Genomic DNA, 21,534 nt, shown 5'->3' on the forward strand with positions numbered 1-21,534 from the left:
TCTCCTTCCTAGAATCTTATATGTGGAATTATCCTGAATCAACTAAATTACCTGTTCCCCAAAGCAAGTAAGTTAGTAACCAGTTTATTCATCTCTCTATGGTTGTTGTCTGTGTCCCCACAGACTGATCCCTTCTCTATTTCCTTTATGACATTATCTCCCCGGACTGCTACACAGTAGTTTTGGGCCACACTATGGGTTTCCAACAGACATTTGAGAAATGCTTAGATCTTTGAATGAAGATACAAATTCTCAAAATTCTAGCAATAGAATAGACTAAATATTCTGAGAAGCCCATCTTAACCCCAGAGATGACAGATAAACTTTCAAAAATGTGCTTTTGCAACATATGACTGAAGCCAGAAGCAACCATAAATCCCAACTCAGAAGACCAAGTAGGGCACAGGAAGGTGGCACTTGCCCAGAAGGCATGCGCCAATTCTTGGTGAGCTAAGGCCAGAGATTTTTTTTGTTTTTATGCATTCAACAGGTAAGTGTGTACTCTACGTCTGTTAGGTGCCAGGCACTGTCTTGGACAACGGGGACAGGGTAATAACGAGACAGATGAGCTCCCTGTCTTCATGGGGCTTCTCTTCCAGCCTCTTTCCAATGCCACATTTTGTGGGTCTTCATGCCTTGTCCCCAAATTGCTCTCGGTGGCAGTCACTAAGCTCTATACTGTTTGCTTTGCCCCAGCTAGAATGTAACCTCCCATGAGGGTAGAGAGATTTTATTTGTCTTTAAAAGGTTCACTGTGTTACACTGACATAAAATACTGCACACATTTAGTGTGAATTTGAATTCGTCACCACAATCATGATAATGAATATAACCATCAATCCCAAAAGTTTCTCCAGGCCACTTTTTAATCCCTCCTTCCTGCCCCTTTCCCTGGTCCCCCTTTTTGTCAGCATTGGTTTTATACTCTAGACATTTAATCACTTCGAATAAAGGCTGTTACTTCCAAAATACTGAGAAAGATTTCTGCAAGTAATGACCTGGATCCTCTACATAATATTTCTAGAAGCAATAACCATGGTCTTCCAAAATCTACACATTATCTGTTTCTACCAAAAGGTGCCAAAAACAAACTACAGAATCCTGAACATACAGCATATGTTACTGCTAATCCGATTATAACTATATGATTAAAATCTGAATTCAAAGAAGATAGCCAACCAGGTTAAAACACAATCCTATAATTTGGAAAAAAAACGCTACTTTTTCTTTCCTTTTCAAGAACTCTTCTCCCCAAATCCTCAAGGAGCCTTGAATGATCCCCACGTACATGTCTACAAATAAATGTTGAATTCAGTCTTAGCTTTTTTTCTCTTCAGCAGTGTGAAACCTGCAATGAGTGAATTTAAAGACAAATCAAAGAAACAAACCAAAATCTTGTTACAGAAGAAGTTGGGCTATTTCCTGACATTGGTCTTAAGTTGATGTAAAAAAAAATAAAATAAAATAAAGACAGAAAATAGGAAAAAGGTGTTTCCTGAGAATTTCTTACAAGCCCAGACTCACTCAGGCTAGAGACCTGAATTGATTTTGTGTGTTGCTCAAAGATTTCATAGCCAAAAACCAGACAAATACAAAAAGAAAGCTGGCACCGACTCAGTGATATTAAATGATACTGATGTTATCCCATTACTAAGTAATGCCGCAAATGAACAAAGATACAAAAATTTAAAACAAGTAGACACCTAACAAGTGAATTTTAAAAGATATTAAATAAAGACTACATAAAAACAGACTAATTTTACTATCAAATGGGAGACTGTTAGATTGTCCTGACCCCTTTCCAAAATACATCAGTAAGTACAAAGACTATCTGAGTAACTTAATTTTCCCTAGTAACTCTGTATATAAACCCACCCAATAACCATTATGCTAGGGGTGCCTGGCTTGCTCAGTCAATGGAGCATGTGACTCTTGATCTTGAGGTTATGAGTTTGAGCCCCACGTTGGGTGTAGAGATTACTTAAATATGAAATCTTAAGGGGCGCCTGGGTGGCTCAGTCGGTTAAGCTACCAACTTCGGCTCAGGTCAGATCTCACGTTGGTGGGTTTGAGCCCCATGTCAGGCTCTTTGCTGACAGCTAGCTCAGGGCCTGGAGCCTGCTTCTGGCTCTGTGAATACTTCTCTCTCTGCCCCTCCCCCTCTCATGCTTTGTGTCTCTCTGTATCAAAAAATAAACAAAAAACATTAAAAAAAATTTTTTAATCTTAAAAAATACCACTATTGGGGCGCCTGGGTGGCTCAGTTGGTTAAGCGTCTGGCTTCGGCTCAGGTCATGATCTCACGGTTTGTGGGTTTGAGCCTCGTGTTGGGCTCTGTGCTGACAGCTAGCTCAGAGCCTGGAGCCTGCTTCAGATTCTGTGTCTCCCTCTCTCTCTGACCCTCTTCTGCTCGCACTGTCTCTCTCTGTCCCTCAAAAATAAATAAAAAACATTAAAAAATTTTTTTAAACCCCATTATTATCATTTATTATTCTTTTATGTTTATCTATTTACTTTGTGTGTGTGAGAAAGAGTACACTCATGAAGTGAAAAGGGGCAGAGAGAGAGAGAGGGAGAGAATCCCAAGCAGGCTCTGCGCTATCAGCACAGAGCCCAATGCAGGGCTCCATCTCCCAAACTATGAGATCATGACCCGAGCTGAAATCAAGAGCCAAGCACTTAACTGAGCCACCCAGGTGCCCCTTATCCTATTCTTTTAAACCACAAATACACATTTATAATAACAGAACATGTGACAGGACATAAGAAGTCTCAGCTAATGCAAAAGAGTCTCACATAGGAGCACCTGCATGTCTGACTCTTGATTATGGGTCAGGTCATGATCTTACGGTTCAGGAGTTCGAGCCCCAACATCAGGATCCATGCTTAGAGCCTGCTTGGGATTCCCTCTCTCTGCCCCTACTCTACTCGCACTCTCTGTCTCTCAAAAATAAATAAACATCTTTTTAAAAAGAGAGGAAACAAAGAAATACAGTGGCTTCCACTAAAAAATAAATATTATATAAACTGCAATCTCAGATTATAACTCAAGACCATTAGAAAATAATAGACTTTTAAAAATAGTTACATGGAAATTTAAAAATACATTCCTAAATAAGTTTGGGTAATAAAGAAATCAGGTAGAGACTAAAAAAAATAAACTTTAGTACTGAACAACAGAAATTCAACCTAAAATCTTGGGATGTAAAGAGGGACTTAGAAGGGAATTTATAGTCTTATATGATTATTTAAAAAAAGAGATGGCTAAAAAATTAATCACCTCTATAACTCTAAAGATTACAGTGGGGAGGGAAGGGGGAGTAGAAGAAGAAAGCAAACAAAGTAAGGCAGTATAAAGATGAGAACAAAATTAAGCAGAATAAAGATAAACAGAGGTGACTAATGCCATTCAAACATTAATACTTTAAATAGAGTAATTCTAGGTGCGCCTGGATGGCTCAACTGATTAGACGTCTGACTCCTGACTTCAGCTCACGGTCTGTGAGATTCAGACTGACCTCGGGCTGTGTGCTAACAGCATGACCCGCTTGGGATTCTCTCTCTCCTCCCTTCCTTGCTTGCGCTATGTCAAATAAACAAACTTCGAAATACATACAAATATATATACATAAAGACATATACATATACATAAAGACAAATACATATACATTTGAAACTAATGTCATGTCAACTATACCTCAATAAAAATTTTAAGAGAAATTAAATGAAAATTATCTTCAAAATTAATTAAGAAAGACAAAAAATTAAACTATATTCACAATGGAAAAGAACTATGGATAGGGCATATATAATTCAATCTAAGAGGATACAAAAACAACTTTATACCAAACCATGTAAAAATAAGTGATACTAGTATTCCCAAAAAAGAGTCAGTGACCCAAATGACTCTAGAAGAAATAAGCAAGTGTGAATAATTTGATAACTATTAAAGAACTGAATCAATATTTTAGATTTTCTCACACAGGAAACACAGGCCCAGAGACACGTGGGTGGCTCAGTTGGTTAAATGACCAAATTCAGCTCAGGTCATGATCTCACAATTTGTAGGTTTGAGCCCCACATTGGACTCAGTGCTGGCAGCTCAGAGCCTGGAGCCTGCTTCAGATTCTGTGTCTCCCTCTCTCTCTGCCTCTCCCTCGCTAGCACTCTATGTGTCTTTCTCTCTCTCAAACAAAACAAAACAAACAAAATACGTTTTAAAAAATTTCTTAAAGAGAAAGAAAACACAGGCCCAAACTGGCTTCACAGGCTACTAGTGTAACCAAAGATTTAAGGAATGAATAACTACCGTTTTACATACTCAGAGAACTGAAAAGAAGAAACAGGCCTACCATTCATTTTAGTAGTCTCATCTATTCAAAAGCAGATAGTATAGTATATAAATTCCAAGCCAATTTCATTCCTAATCACAGATGCAAAATTCCTAAAGGAAATAATGCCAGCAAAATTAATGTGCAAAAAAGATCATGAGCAGATTAAGTTTAATCCAAGATTGGTTCAACATTTAAAAAATCTATTAATGTAATTTACCACATTAAGGGGTTGAAGGAGAAAAATACATTATACATGCACAATTATTTCAGTGAATGCAGATAATACATGTGATAAAAATCAATGTGCCAGTGCCATTCATGATAAAAAAAATTCTTAGCAAAATAAAAATGAAAGAGGATACTTCCTTAACCTAAAGGATTATTACAAAAACTTACAGGGGCGCCTGGGTGGCCCATTCGTTAAGTGTCTGACTTTGGCTCAGGTCATGATCTCGCAGTTTGTGAGTTCAAGCCCCACGTCGGGTTCTGTGCTGACAGCTCAGAGCCTGAAGCCTGCTTCAGATTCTGTGGTCTGCCATTCTCTCTGCCCCTCCCCCGCTCACTTCCTCTCCCTCTCTCAAAAATAAAACATTAAAAAAAAAAACCTTAAAACAAAAACAAAAACTTACAGAACACATCGTATTCAATGGTGAAATATTAAAAGCAATTTTTTTAATGTTTATTTTTGAGAGAGAGAGAGAAAAAGAGTGCAAGTGAGACAGAGGCAGAGAGAGGGAGACACAGGATTCAAAGCAGGTTCCAGGCTCCAAGCTATCAGCACAGAGCCTGATGCGGTGCTTAAACCCACAAATCATGAGATCATAACCTGAGCAAAGTCGGACACTTATCCAACTAAACCACCCAGGTACCCCTATTAGAAGCAATTTCTTAAATATCAGGAGGAAACACAACAAAAATGTTAGCTATCATTATTTCTTTAGTAAACACAACGGAAATTTTAGCAGACGGAATAAGAAAAGATTGGAACAAAGTGGGAAAATAAAACTGCCTTTATCCAAAGTGGTTATTATTATCTAACAGAAAATCCAGAAATAAAAATCTACATAGTATTAGAATTTGAGATTCACATTCTTAAAATTACTTTATGTACATTCATGGGGGGCATCAAGACACTGGAGAGCTCTACATACAAGGCTTAATAAGTTTATCTTTAGGTGGTGGGTTTATGGGAGATTTTTTTTTGTTTCATCCTTCTGGTTTTCCCAGTGTTCTGCACTGGATGATTTTATTTCATGAAAGAAAAACAGAATAATGTTACAAGATGTCAAATGCATTTGTAAAAATCAACTTTATATCTAAACAAAAATCAATTTCATGTCTATACACTAGCAACAAACAGAAAATGCAATTTAAAATATTTAAAAGTAATACACAATGTAAGGGTATCTAGGAATAAATCAACTGAAAGATTTACAATACCTTTCTGAACAAAATTATAAAAATTGAAAGAAATGAAAGAATATACAGGAAGATATACCACGTTAATGGTTAAGAAGGCTAGATATCATAAAGATATAACTTCTTTACAAATTAATCTACTGATATGACACAGTTTCCATCGAAATCCTCAAAGAGATGTGTGTGTGTGTGTGTGTGTGTGTGTAATTTGACAAGCTAGTTCCACAATTCATATGAAAAAGAAGAAGCACACATATAGGTAAGACATTTCTAAGGAAGAAGAAATATGTTAAGGAAATTGCTCTACCAGAAAGCAAGATTTATTATTAGCCTTTAATAATTGAGCTAGTGCAGCATTTGTATTGGGACAGACCTGGCGAATGCAGAGAAAAGCTCAGAAGCAGACTCCCCCTGATAACCTGAGAGAGGACAGACGTTAAGAAAGATAAGTCAGTATGTAAAGGAGGGCCTATTTTAATAGTTACCCTTTAATACCCTTTAATAGTTAGGATAATTAGTTACCTTGATGAAGAAAAACAAAAACTCCTCCCTACCTGATACCACATCCTAAAACAAATCCCAGATCTCCTAATTCTACTAAAACAGAGGTGGGAAAACAGGAATGGAGGATTGGTTCTGACCGATGGTAAAGAATGTCTTCTCAGTAGAGATGACCTCTGAGCTGCTCCTTGAAGGATAAAAGGATGAGCAATGTGGGAAATGGACTTCCAGGCTGAGAGAACCCCAAGATCAAAGTCCCAGAAACTCTCAAGAGTGAGAAGCATTTTCCGGGAGTAGACAGACAACCAGCCCAGCTGAACAGGAGAGACAGATAAAGATGACAATGGATGACTGGGGCTTATCATGTGTTTGCACCTGTTTCACTACCTTTCTGGCCTTTATCCTGGGCAGAACCAGCTATATTCACAGGAAGGAAACACTGTTAGTATGGTTCTTCTAGCCTGAGGCTAACTAAAAAAACATTCTTATTAACTGCGGCTTGATATGCAGGAAGACATGAAAACAGGTTTTAAAGGCTTGAGAGGTTCAAGTTACCTTTTCTTTTTTTTCTTCAGTGTTTTGGTCCTGGTTACTAGCGATTTTGTTGGACTTGTTATGCACAGTAGGAATGACCTACAACCACATAAAAAAGAAAAAAGGGAAAGAAAAGGGATAAAACATTTAAATGTCACAATCATTACATTTATTTCTTTTCAGCAGTTAAAATCTTACTTAGCTAAGTCTCTGACTTCATTTAAAAAGTATATACTACAAGATAGATAATCCCAAATATTGTGTGTGCGTGTGTGTGTGCATGTGTGTAACATCAAAAAGCAGTAAGTTCACAAGCTGGTGTAGATCCACAACGTGAAGACAGGGAAGAAGACAAAAAAGAAAGTCATGATACTGATTGTCATCCACACATCTCAGTTTGCAAATTACAGTTTTAGGGGCAACCTACGTTACTCTCTAGAACACGGGAGGCACCGTTTATTTGGTAGGTTTACCTTCTTTATCACCGGACTCCAGTCCAAGTATGTTATCTAGCCACTGTACATACTCAGTAACTACCTCCCCATCACCGTTAGCAGGAAGATGAATTACAAATCTAGTCGCAGCCCTGGATAAAAGCTCAGTGAGAGCTGGGGTTTAATGATTTATCACTGTTACCATTATACATAGTGCTCAGAAGAACCTATTATATGTTCACACTCAATAAATGTTTACACGTGAATGAAAGAGCTCCATTTCATAAAAACAATTCTAATTCTCAATGGTGCCAACAGCATAGATTACTTTTGGACTCATTTCTTCTTATGAAACATCTTAGGAAAATACAAAATTTTTAGTGATTTTTTTTAAAGGCTCCACGAATAGCTAACATGAATAACTTTGCCATAGAATCTAACAAACATGAAGACTGTAAGAAAAAAATCGCCTTTCCCAGAAATGTAAAGAAACTTCCTGCCTTGGGATAATTTAAAAACCAAAACATAACAACAACAAAAACCCACCTCTGTCTGGATATAATTTAAGATTCAATTTCCTTCACCTTTCATATAGAGTCTAAAGAAATAAATTAATTTTGGAATAAACAAGAAAGACTCAGAAATGTTTCATTCCAGTAAAAAAACAACAATAATGACACATCAACATATACAAAATGCTTGTATATGAACAGACACTCTGAGTGGTTAATCTTTATATCTCTATTTAATACACATCACAGTCCAAGTCTGTTCAAAACCTGCTGGTCCACAGAAACACATTTCCTATCCTGAAGAATCTTTAAAAAATTTTAATGTTTATTTATTTTTGAGAGACAAGAGAGACAGCACAAGCAGGGGAGGGTCAGAGAGAGGGAGATACAGAATCTGAAGCAGGCTCCAGGCTCTGAGCTACCTGTCAGCACAGAGCCTGACATGGGGCCCGAATCCACAAACCATGAGATCATGACCTGAGCTGAAGCTGGACGCTCAACTGACTGAGCCACCCAGGCGCCCCTTGTCCTGAAGAATCTTAAAATATTTTGCCTCCCTGACAAGTTAGAATACCTGTCCACACTGGACCTACTTTCTCCCACAGGGAAAAACCAGCTGAAGCTGAACAGCAGCTCTGGGGTGGGACACGATGTCAGCTGCCACTCACAAGGCTTACTGTTTTTTAAAGAGCGCAGAAATGCATCTCTGTAAACGTATCATTAGCAAGAACAAAAGCTCACAAAGATGACTACGTCTTTGAGAAAAGTAGAAGACTCCACATTTTTTATGAAAGTAAAAACTACACTGATGAAGGATTAGTATGTAAATGTACACATCAGACAAATTTAGGTGCCATTATGAAATAATGGTATTAGGGACGTACAAATGGAATAGAGGGAAAAAGAAAACAACACATGACAATAAACTTAATGAATTGATTGGATGACCCCCAATAACAAACAGGTTTATTTTGGAATGTGGAAAAATAATATGAGATGCTACTGTGAAGTGTAGTTATGTTATTAAGTGGAACAAAATTACCTCAGCATAAAAACTTCCTATAGAGGAGTACAGTATGCATCATGGGTCTGCTCTCAGCTAAGCATTTGCCAAAAAATTTAAGTGGATACACACATTTCTTTCGAGGATGCTAAAAATACAGATGAGAAATTCAGGAGAAAAAAACTAAAAAAGATAATGTACTGGTGATATGCCCAGTGAATCTGTTAAAAGTGCAAATATAAAAAAATAAACTAAGGGGCACCTGCGTGGCTTAGTTGGTTGAGCGTCTGACTTCAGCTCAAGTCATGATCTCACAGTTCGTGGGTTTGAGCCCCACGTCAGACTCTGTGCTGACAGCTCAGAGGCTGGAGCGTGCTTCTGATTCTGTGTGTCCCTCTCTCTCTGCCCCTCCTCTGCTCATGATCTGTCTCTCAAAAATAAATAAATGTTAAAAAAAAAAAGTAAACTACAACTCAAAGAATAAGAAAAAAGCACATATATTAACACCCTTCTCAATTAATGACATTGATGACAATCTCCATGTAACCAGGGTACTTTAGACGTAGGGTCTCTGGGGGCACCTGGGTGGCTCAATCGGCTGGGTGTCTGACTTCAGCTCAGGTCATGGTATCACAGTCCATAGGTTCAGGCCCCACATTGGGCTCTGTGCCGACATCTGGGAGCCTGGAGCCTGCTTTGGGTTCTGTACCTCCCTCTCTTTCTCTGCCCCTCCCCAGCTCATGCTCTGTTGCTCTCAAAAATAAATAAACAATAAAAGAAATTTAGATATAGGGTCTTTGATGGTCCCAACATTAGGAAATGACTTCTTTGGGGATTTTGAGTAAAGTCTCAACATTTACTGTAAAATGGTCAAAAATGATTAAGCATTTGGCTATATTTTCTATTCCTGTGAGGATCCATACTATTTGTAACATTAAATAAGCCAAAGAGAGTGCCATTTTGCAAAGATATGAAACTTGATTCCTTTCATTGCCTCATTCAAACAGGAATAACTTTGTGTTAAAAAACGGAGTAAGTCATGGACATAATAATTAACACCATCACCCGAATATGCTCCCTTGCCTAGAATCAGAGACAGCTCAATGCTTGCTGAACCGAATGCACAATGTGGCAGTCTGTTGTGTTGCATCGGGGATGAATGACTTGAGCAGGGCACAATGCAGAGAAGATTTTCTTTTTTTGAACAGTTGAAAGAAACTGAACTGCGTATGTCATCTAAGCGAAAATTTCCACTTCAGCTCACCAGCAAAGGCTGGATTAAATGCTTGCTTGGCCTTTTTGGCTGCCTTTATAACCTACTTAAAAGCTTTGAACACCTTTTGGCAGGGCATTCACAAGTGGCCACATAAAGGTATAATTTGATTGCCTCATTCTTGCTGAAAACTGTTTCTTTAGAAGTACCATTTGGCAAGGAATAATCTGGCCAATTTTCCTCTTGAACTCAAGTTTCCAGAAATAAAAGTGATCACCTCCACAACGTTCTATAAGAGTTAAAAAGTAGATTCCAAAAACTTTGATTCCCAAAAAGACTTAAAAAGTGGATTCCAAAAAATTTCAAAGCGTATGAAAGTGAAAAGACTTTATTCAGTTCACCTCTCTCTCAATTAGTCTTGACAGCGCAGATGCAGCCCTGGGACTGGAAGGGATCACATTGCAACGCAGGGCAGGACAGCAGAGCTCCCAGCCCCTGTGTGCAGGGCGGCTGCGAGTATGGCAAAGTGTATGGATGCTCCCCCCCACCCCACTACCAGTCAGGGCAGCCAAACATCTGTCGTCCACACAAATACTATTCTCTGTATGCCTTGACATACAAAAGGTTGAAAACCACTGCATTACTTATTGAAAAGCATTTTTAGAAACCACGCACAATTTTTCTACTGTTCAGAGGTGCCTATGTTTTGTACAGTTGTCTTCCAAAAATAAACACTTCTTCCAGTTACAGGGCTTTAGGTGATATTTCTGCTGCATACTGCAATTAAAAACACAAACCATGCCACTAACATGAGAGCTGTAACTCCAGACCAAAAGAGTAATTTATCACAGAAACATGATTAAATACTGCTAGTTCTAAATTCGGAATGTCCAAAGAACAAACAACAATGCACCATGTTTGCACGTTTACAGGTTTTAATAAATACACAGAACATGATAGGACCTCTAGAGTGGTGTCATTTCTGACCCGTTTAGGTTCAAAGTACTTTATAAACAAAGTAACTGGCTCAGAAAACTTAAGTAACTTGTTTCTAAGTTAGCAAAGCTGGTAAACAGGGAAATCAAGCAGTTGAAAGCAGGTCTGTTTGACTCCATGGCCTGTGACTTAAACCAATGCAAATTGGAATGACTCAAGTTTGGCAAAAGGACCAAAATAAAGAAAAAGGGGAAAGTGAAGTTAGTAACTGAATTCTTATGAAGTAATGCTTTCTCTGGGTCACAGTAGGATCAAAATGAAAACAACGTGGAAAAATACACAGAGAAAAGCTTAGCCCATAGATATATAGAGAATATTTTTAAACTTTTTGAAAATAGCAGCTTAGGCTTACTCTTGGAGTGGAGGACAAGCTCTGGACAACGAACACCACGGGGTTCCCTGCATTCTTTATGGCTTCAACTGCTTCTTGGTGTGAGGCATTCTGCAGATCTACTCCAGACACCTGAAACACAGAAGCCGTTTTATTTCAATTAGAAAGGCTGTCAGGTTCACATATATTATCCAGTTGTGAGAACAGCCAGAGTCTAATGAATTAGACCAAAGCCAAAAAAAATAAGATTGGCCCATAAAAAGCTTTGTTGTTTTAGGAGAACATATTTAAGGAAAATAACATTCCACCTTCAAGAAAAGTGAATGAGACAAGTATCTTAATAACAATAGCCCTGGTTGAATGTAATTATCCAAAATAGGCAGCCTAGTTCCTGACAGAACCTTAAGAAGTTTCTGAGCTGCGGTGTCACTTTTGCCACTAACACAGCACATAATTCTGAGTGGGGACAGGGAAGAGCAGTGTGGACTCTTCTCTTAAATTGAGAAGTATGATATTTTAAGCAAACCGTCCATTATCACAATTGAGTAGTTGAACGCCCCTCAAATGATGTTCAAAAAAGAACTAGGAAAATATACATTGGTTCTTTTACCAAAAATGTTCTCTGTGCAGTAAAATGGGATGCAAACATCCATAACCTCCAAGAGTATTCTGTATTTACCATATTTAACAGAACCAATTTTTCAAATCAGTAATATAACAAGGCAGTAAATGTTGGGGTGGCTGTGGTCAGCAGATGATGACAGTTTGTGAAGACATTTTTGCCATCAGGAGACCAAAGAAATAAGAATGTAGGTGGATAGGGATGTGGGATGAAGGTTGGGTTTTGTGTTTACGATGGGAGGTATGACAGGAATTCCTCCCATCGTAAACACAAAAGTAGTGGAGAGGAAATGGATAGTAGAGAGAGAAGTGACAGCTGTAGGAGTAAACCCTTGGACAGTGAAGAGGGAATGACGTCTGCACGACGAGTTAGGCAGGTTGCCTTTACACAGAAGCACAAATAGTTCATTTGTTGTTACAGATACAGTTAGGAAAAAAAAAAGATTTGGCACGGAGTGGCAGCAAGGGGAAGTTCCTTTCTGACTGCTTCTGTTTTCTCCACGAAATAAGAAACAAGGACCATAAACTGAGCAGTTGAGTAGGTGTCAAGAGGTGCCTCTGGAAGCAGGAGAATGAAACAACTAGGGGCATATTACAGGATTGCAAGGCAGAACTAAAGACTCACTTGAGAAGGAGCTCATGAATTTTAAAATGAGACCAGACAGCACAGTTATTTTCTCCAGCCATGCCAGAGTCCTGAAATAAGCAGAGGTGCATTTAACTAGGATGTGGTTCCCCCAGACAAGTTCAGTAAAAGCAAAGGGGATCCAAGGAGCTGGAAACGATGAGGATGATCAATCATGGAATCAGAGCAGAGTGAAGAGAAAACTGAGCACATCTGACGCAGAGGGACGCAAAGGGAAGGGCCTGAAGGTAGGAGACGGGAGCTTGGCATGTGAGAGGGCTCTGGAGGCAGGTGGGTCTAGGGGCGCCGGGTGCCTCCGTCAGCTGAGTGTCTGACTCTTGATTTTGGCTCAGGTCACAATCTCAGGGTCATGGGGTCCAGCACCTGTGTCAGCTCTGCATTCAGCATGGAGCTTGCTTAAGATTCTCTCTCTCTCCTCTCTCTCTCGCTCTCTTCCTCAGTCACCTCTTGCTCTCTCTCTAAACATAAATAATTTGAAAAAAATAAAAAATTAAAGAAAATAGAAAAAATAAAAACGGCAGTTGAGTCTAAAGCACAGTGTAAACAGAGAGTAGAAAGAGTTGAGGTCAGGAAGGCAGCTGAAGCCACATCACACAAAAGCCATGGCAGAAACTTTGGCCTTTTATTCTAACAGACATCTGGTGGAAGGTTTTAATGCTCTATAAAACCTTTTCCCATCTGAACTCAGGAAGTCTGGGAGGACGTGCATGGCTATCCCACTGACACATATTTATAAAAGGTAGAGCTTGTTCTAGGGAATATAGTCAATAATATTGTAACAGTGTTCTATGGGGACAGATGCTAACTACACCTGGCACCTGGAGCAAGAACTGAGCAAAGTATAGAGCTGTCGAATCACCATGCTGTATACATCTTACATCCACAACAACAAATTAATGTAACATTCATTGTATGTCAACTACACCTAATAAAAGAGAATATTAGAAATTTTCTAAATGATGAAAACAATTACACCTTGTTAAAGACTGGGAGAAGCACAATACTCATTGCCTGCCTCGTTCTGTTAAGGTGTAGAATTGTCACTATTGGTGGGAATGTAAAATGGTGCAACCCCTCTGGAAAACAGTGTGGAGGCTCCTCAAAAAACTATCCATAGAACTCCCTTATGACCCAGCAATAGCACTGCTAGGGATTTACCCAAGGGATACAGAAGTGCTGATGCATAGGGGCACATGTACCCCAATGTTCACAGCGGCACTTTCAACAATAGCCAAATCATGGAAAGAGCCTAAATGTCCATCAACTGATGAATGGATCAAGAAGATGTGGTTTATCTATACAATGGAGTACTACGTGGCAATGAGAAAGAATGAAATCTGGCCATTCATAGAAACGTGGATGGACCTCGAAGGTGTCATGCTAAGTGAAATAAGTCAGGCAGAAAAGGACAGACACCATATGTTTTCATTTATAAGTGTAACAGGAGAAACTTAACAGAGGATCATGGGGGAGGATGAAGGGGGAAAAAATAGTTGGGGAGAGGGAGGGAGGCAAACCATGAGAGACTCTTGAATACCGAGAACAAACTGAGGGTTGATGGGGTGGGGGGGAGAAGAAAAAGGGGTGATGGGCATGGAGGAGGGCACTTGTTGGGATGAGCACTGGGTGTTATATGGAAACCAACTTGACAGTAAACTATAAAAGAAAAAAGAAAAAATAAAACAAAAAAAATTTTTTAAATTATTAAAACAGTGTAGAATTGTTTTTTTTGTCAGCTTTTATAGCATTCTATATACCAACATACTGATGTTAGAATCTCATAAAATTATGCAAACATACAAACTAAGGCATGGGAAGAAAATACACCAGTTTTCCACACATATACCCCAACAAACAAAGGGAGGACTTCTGGTTAAATGATTACTCTCTTAAAGCAGGTTTCAGACAAAACTAGAATTTTAACATTATTTACCTCAAGTATTTTATCTCCTGTTTTAAGAGTGTTTGTTTTTCCTGCTGGACTGTCTTCTAAAACTTGCTTGATAAATATACCTTTAAGTTCCTCTCCATTCTTCAGGCGTTTTATAACAGTCTGTCCACCAACAATACTAATACCAAGGGACACACTGGGTTCTCTAAAAATCTCAATGCTGTAAAAAGAAAATAAAATTCATTCATGAATAAGTTGATATAATTTGTTGGCCTAGGACTAGAAATGTTCACTATGTACCATATCCTTGTGACTTATATCTTACATGAATATATTTTTGCAAATATTATCAAAATTGTACCTAGTTCCAAACTTCTAAGATATTATCAGTGATTTGTAGCACAGGTGAAAGCCTAAATTTGGAAAACGATTTCTAACACAATAAATACACCTCTTAATATTCTTAATGTCCACAGTTTCTACCATAATATATTTTCTGTAATTAGTTCTTTTAATCTGCATTCATAACATTAGCAAAGAATGAATGAAGAAAGTAATAAATGGGTGGGAAAAAAATCGAGAAAGTCACATGCATCCTTTTGGGAAAAACCAGACTTTCACAAAAAAAGAACTTTGTCACTGAAAGTCTTGTTACCCAAGTAGAGGACAGATTTTGCTCTTAAGGCTGGAAGGTTATTCTCTTTTCTTTGTACCTCCACATCACTTTATCTATCTATTTATTTATTTATTTATTTTTGAGAGAGAGAGAGAGAGAGAGAGAGAGAGCGAGCGAGCGAGAGAGAGCACGCGCGAGCAGGGGAGGGCCAGGGAGAGAGGGAGACACTGAATCTGAAGACAAGCTCCAGGCTCTGAGCTAGCTGTCAGCACAGAACCTGATGAGGGGCTGGAACTCATGAACCATGAGATTATGACTTGAGCCGAAGTCGGACACTTAACCAACTGAGTTACCCAGACACCCCTATATTATAGAGCTTAAATAACTAGAAGAAATCAAAGAACTTCTCCCCTGCAGATTTTCAGTGTTTTTCCTATATATAAATGTGCTCCAGCCAAGGCACAGTCTGAGGCCCACAAGAACAAGGACTTGGTTCGTCTTGTTCACTTCTCTGTCTTTAGCATAGAGCCCAATGAGGAGCTTGAACCCACAAACTGCGAGATCATAACCTGAGCTGAAGTCGGACGCTGAACCAAATGAGCCACCCAGCCACCCCATTTACTTATTGAAAGCGATGGAGCATAAGTTGGGGAGGGAGAGAGGAAGAGGGAGGGAGGGAGGCAAGGAGGTGGGGCGGGGAGAGAGAGAGAGAGAGAGAAATCCCAAGCAGGCTCGAGATCATGACCTGAGCCTAAGTCAGATGCTCAACTGACTGAGCCACCCAGGCACCCTTATTTATTTATTTATTTATTTATTATTTATTTATTTATTTATTTATTATTTGTTGAGAGAGCAATGGAGCACAAATTGGGAACAAAGGGAGAGAGAGAGGGAGAGGGAGAAGGGGAGGAGAGGGAGAGGCGGGGGGCGGGGAGGGGAGGAGAGAGAGACATCCCAAGCAGGCTCTGCACTGTCAGCACAGAGGCTGATGCAGGGCTCAGAACTCATGATGAGATCATGACCTGAATCAAAATTGGATCTTAAATTACCTGAGCTACCCAGATGCCCCCACATCACTTTAAAAAATAAAGAATGAACTAAAACTTGATCTTCCATGGTTACAAATTTTGCTCAAACTGCATAGATGTGGTCAATGATTAACTGAAATTTTTAAAAAGCAGTGCAGAAAACAGCTCCCAGTGAGGGGCGACTGGGTGGCTCAGTGGGTTAAGCATCTGAGTCTTGGATTTCAGCTCAAGTCAAAATTTCAGGGTTAGTGGGATGGAGCCTGGGTCTATGCAATGAAAGTGTGGAACCTGCTTTGGATTCTCTCTGCCCCTCCCCTGCTTGTGGGCAGGCTCTCTCAAAATAAAATAAACAAACATTAAAAAAGAAAAGAAAACAGCTCCCAAGAGTGTTTAAGACAAAATTCAGAAGTGCAAGAAGAAAACAGACAATGTAGGTAGGTATTGTGGAATTAATAATGCATGCAGAATAGAAAGAGCAGCTACAGAAAGCTATTAGCTCCAATAAGGCACAAACTTGGGACTAACACAAGGGAAGGAAGACAGAGATAATTTGATATATGACAGAAACCTCAACTAATGTTGCTGTTCATTAAAAAAAAAAAAAAAACAAGGGGAGAAATTTTTGCGCATTCAAGGCAGTCCTACCTGCCTTCCTCAGTGATGCAGTGATAAAATATCTTTGGTCCATTGGTTACTACCATACATGGAGAATTGTAAATTGCTTTCTCTGCAAGAGGATGATGAAGACTTTCCTAATACTGATTACAGTCATTTTTCCCAGGTAAAAATATCTAGAGGAGACAAACTGAAACTAAAATTTAGGCCAGCCTAGATGTGAATTGTGGCAATTACTTAATCAGTAGAGAATGTCTAAATGACACTATGAAATTAAAGGGCCGCTAATTGACTGTTTTCTCCTACTGAGAAAGCCAAGGATGACATCAACATACATTCTCGGTGGACCCCAGTGGCTGAAGTTTGGAGTTTCTTCTCCTTCACCTTCTTCTCGCTCAGGTAACTCGCTGCAGAGAGACAAAGGACAAATCCACACGCACCTTGTAAAGCACAGTGCTACTAAAGGTTCTTACAAAGTTTTGAAATTAAACAATCTATGTATAGTTAAATAGTTCTTAATTTTTAAGGTTTAAAATATTTACATCAACAGTTAACTATCTGTACAAAACAAAAACACATTGCTTTTAATCCAAAAATATCCACCCGGCACCAGAAAATCATAGAATTATTATAGACACTTTTATTGGTGACACTCTAGATGCTATTTTCTAAAAATGTGTGGGTGATTTGTACAACTTCACATTTGTTTCAGATCAATGTACAAAATATTATAACACATATTCCTTAAAACTTGGTTCTTATTGACCGGCAAAGAAAACTCTCTAGCATAAACCAAAATACATAGCTGAAATGGCTAAACAGACACAAATCCCTCTTGCTAGATCTGTCATCCTGGTCCTAAATAATTCCCTAGTTATTTGTATCCCATGAATATTTTGTGTCATTATCTATCACTTTGCAGTTTGCAGAGAGATTTCCTTCTGTTAGATTCCAACTGCCCACCTACCACTGCCATACTTTTACCCATCAAGTTATGTTAGGATGGAAATGATGACATAAAATGCTGAATTACAGGGGTGGTTTAAGGCTCAGTAAGTAGTTTTTTTTGTTGTTGTTGTTTATTTTTGAGGGTGAGCAGGGGGACAGAGGGGCAGAGAGAGAGAGGGAGACACGGAATCTGAAGGAGGCTCTAGGCTCTAAGCATTAACACAGAGCCCGACATGAAGCTTGAACTCACGACCATGACCTGAGCCAAAGTCAGACCAAGCCACTTAGGTGCCCCAAGCGTCCAACTCTTGATTTTGGCTCAAGTCATGACCCCAGGGTCATGGGATCGAGCCCCATATTAGGGCTTTGGATTCTCTCTCTGTCCCTCTCCCCTCCTCAAAATTAAAAAAAAAATCTTTTAAAAAGTGCTGAATTAGAGTACTTATTAAAGGTAATGCTATCTAACAGGATAGAGACATTCCCATATATTATCTGGAATGGGTGTCAAGAGTCCTAAGTTCCAGTCTAACATGCATCATGAAATAGGTGTGTGACTCTGGACCACCACCTGACATAACAGGTCTGAAATATAAATTTTATTACTCTATAAAAAAAATGTAGGCACTACCTCTTCCATTCACAGTCACAAAAACCCTCTGAAGCAGTCACTGCGTGTCATATTATTATTTTTCCACATGAGAAACTGAGGCTCAGGAAAGGCTCCAAGATAACTACACAACCTCTCCACAGTATCCAAATCTTTGTTGCAGCCTAAAACTTTCAATGCTCCGTTTTTCTCTGAACTCTCAAACGAGTCCTATACAGAGTAGCAAAACTCCAAACCTACCTGTCTCTTTACAGACAGACTTTCAAGGATAGAATGGTTGAAGGCTGAATGAAAAAGAGAAAACCAAAAGGATCTAGACATTCCAAGTACCAGTTAAGAAATAGGGATCATCGGGGTCATTAACTTCTCACCTAATCCCAGATGGTTTTGTTGCCTCAGCCAATGTTTTCATAATTAAGAGCATCATAGTATTTCAAAGAAAAAGAGTCTGGCAGATACTTGCCAATTACTTATCTAACGTCCTCTCCCTCCTTCCTTACCAACATAACCTCTCCTTTATTCCAGGTGGCACTATGCCCAGCTTTAAAGAAATACATTTTCTGGACTTCTTTTCAGCTAATGCTAGCTGGGTGCTATAGTTCTGAAATGGAAGTACAAGTCCCCAGAGATTTCCAGAAAAATCTCATTACGTGGAGAGAGAATCATCTGGCACCTTTCATTCTATGACCTTCAGTTTCTTCTTGCCTAGAAGGCAGAGATGATATTGGCAGCGAGGCATACATTTTAAAATCATGAAGCAACAGTGACTAAAGCAATGCAGTAAAGACAGCAGAGCAGAAAGGAAGAAGGTGTTTAAGATAGATCACCTTCTCCAAGGGTTTTTACAGGAAAAAAATGACAGCCTCACTTGCTTAAGTCACCCCAACTGGAGAGTTTTATAAGCAGCTGAATGCAATCCCTAAAGGATACCCAGGATTCTCCCAATTGAAGTGAAGCCTTCATATTATCACATATTATTCTTTGTACACGTGCACAGATGTTCGTTGAATAGTTGTAATAGCAGAAGCTTTCATATTTTGAGTATCCTATGTAACAGTAACAGGGATTAAATGACACACGACTGTCATTTAATGAAGGTTTAATATTCATTTCCTTTACAATTTGTTTCATTTGGATTTGTATCAAAAATTTCCCCATGTAGTATAATCATCATTATTTCACAGCATCTTAATAGCCCATGCTATTGATATAATTTATCTGCCATCCCAGATATGATATATTATATCCTGGTTTTCAGAATATGGACATTATTGCAAGGAATATTGTCGTGTTCTATTTTAGAATTCCCCTTTAAATAAATATTAACCGAAGATTAAAAATTAAAAACCCCAACCCAAACCAACATTGAAACTTTCCTTCTATTTTCTACTTTCCTGTCTCCCAAATCATGCTGGGTGTGATAATAAGGCATAAATATTTGGTCAAATTAAGGACACATCCTGGGGCTGACGAATCCTTTCCAGAGATCTCGGAAGGTAAGTGCTGTCATCATGCTCACTCTGCCATGCTCCAGAGTGCCACGGACTCTTGGAGGAGAGTTCTCCACGGGTCTGGATGCCTGGAAGATGGTCACTTTGCTCATCCTGGAGCTTTGGACTAAGGGGGAGGCTTCAGGTCTGGCACGCATTCAGTGCCCTACAGTGTGGCTCTAAAGGACCATAGGCTGGGAACACCACCTTGGCCCTTTCCCTCTGCTCTGCTCCTGCTCACTGGTATCTCCCCAAAGGAGCTTATACACCCTTCTGGAGCCCCAGTTTTTGTGACTGCCACCCAAGGCACAGACTGTCCGTCTCTGGTGGCCAGTGGGGCTTACATGTGTGGTCCTTCAGGAACACATATATTTGCATGCTTTTAAAGCTGCTGCCTGAGGGTCTGGCTTCTCGTCAGCCTGATTCTCCCATTTTGGACACTGATAACCTCAGGTGAAGCCCATCTTCAACTACCAGGAGCTATTAAAAATAAAACAGCCTGCTGGAACAAGCACAGACATTTGGGACACAACCAAGAGCTTTGGTAGGGCTGAATGAAAAGTTTCAACTCCTACACAAGATCACTCTTTCTCAACTGGGAGAGGTGGCAGTTTCATCTACTGTATAGAAACCAACACAGAAAGTCAAGCAAAAGAAGAAGAGGAATGTTCCAAATAAAAAAGAAAAAAATCCCCTCAAAATACCTAAATGAAAAAGAGATAAGCAATATACCTGGATAAAGAGTCCAAAGTCATGGTCATAAAGATGATCACTCAACTTCAAAGAAGAATGGATGAACACAGTTAAAACTTCAACAAACACATGGAAAACATAAAGGACCAAACCAAAGTCATAGAGCTGAAGAATGCAATATGTGAACTGAGAAATACACTAGAGTAATGTTCACTAGCGGACTAGACGAAACAGATGGATCTGTCAACTCAAAGACAAGACCAAGGAGTTTACCCCAATCAAAGTGCAAAAGGAAGAGAGAATAATAAAAAATTAAAATAGCTTAAGTGATTTATAAGACAACTTCAAATAAACTAGCATTCACTTTTCATAGGGCTCCCAGAAGGAGAAAAGAAAGAGAAAGCATTAGAATACACATTCTTCAGGTGCACATGGAGTATTCCCTAAGATAGATCACCTTAGGCCAAGTTTATTTATTTTTTTTTAATATAACACAATTTATTTTTTTAACATATGCAATTATTTTCCATCACTTACAATACAGTAGTTACAATGACACTCCAAATAGAAAAGCAAAGTAAAAAATCAAAACCCCCACTTCTATTTCATGTAATTAGACTTATACAGAAATTAGAAGGTTAAGTACCAACTAGTTAATCACCTAATTTCACAGCTATCTGAAGTGGCAGTCGTTATATAGCAGCTTATCTATGATACAGTCAAGATACATGATACAATTTATTACTTGCCCATAAGCTAAAACACAGCCTGCTTAATACCTTTCCTTAAATTCCATCTCTGTACTACAGTATACTTGAGGTCCATGCAAAAAAGTAGCTACCTTTTATATAGGAAATGGATGATTAAGTCTTTGGTGTTGTAAAAGCAACTTCATTTAAACACAACCACCACCACCACCAAAAAAAGAAGAGGAAAAAAAAAAAGTAAAGAAAATAATAAGGGAAAAACCCAAGACACACTTCCTATGGGAAAAAAAAAACCAGCATGTAATTTCGTTCCCTGACGGAATGTATTAAATAAGCAAACACCCCCAACAAGCAAAACAAGTACTACAATGTAAAAATATTTTTAAAAAGCCCTC

The 21,534-nt window shown here is 38.9% G+C and overlaps 1 protein-coding gene across 3 annotated transcripts in view; it reads right to left on the minus strand.

Annotated features, from left to right (window-relative positions):
* The window catches only part of PATJ (PATJ crumbs cell polarity complex component), a 340,997-nt gene that overhangs the window by 202,520 nt on the left and 116,943 nt on the right, over positions 1-21,534 (minus strand). For all 3 annotated transcript variants that reach the window (XM_029947821.1, XM_029947819.1, XM_029947822.1), the window contains exons 22-25: positions 17,030-17,101; positions 14,478-14,655; positions 11,299-11,409; positions 6,810-6,887 (exon numbers count right to left, since the gene is read on the minus strand). In XM_029947821.1, coding sequence (XP_029803681.1) covers positions 6,810-6,887; positions 11,299-11,409; positions 14,478-14,655; positions 17,030-17,101 — 439 coding nt within the window. The remainder of the gene's footprint in view (positions 1-6,809; positions 6,888-11,298; positions 11,410-14,477; positions 14,656-17,029; positions 17,102-21,534) is intronic.

The sequence above is a fragment of the Suricata suricatta genome, chromosome 8, assembly GCF_006229205.1.
Source record: "Suricata suricatta isolate VVHF042 chromosome 8, meerkat_22Aug2017_6uvM2_HiC, whole genome shotgun sequence".
Lineage (NCBI taxonomy): Eukaryota > Metazoa > Chordata > Mammalia > Carnivora > Herpestidae > Suricata > Suricata suricatta.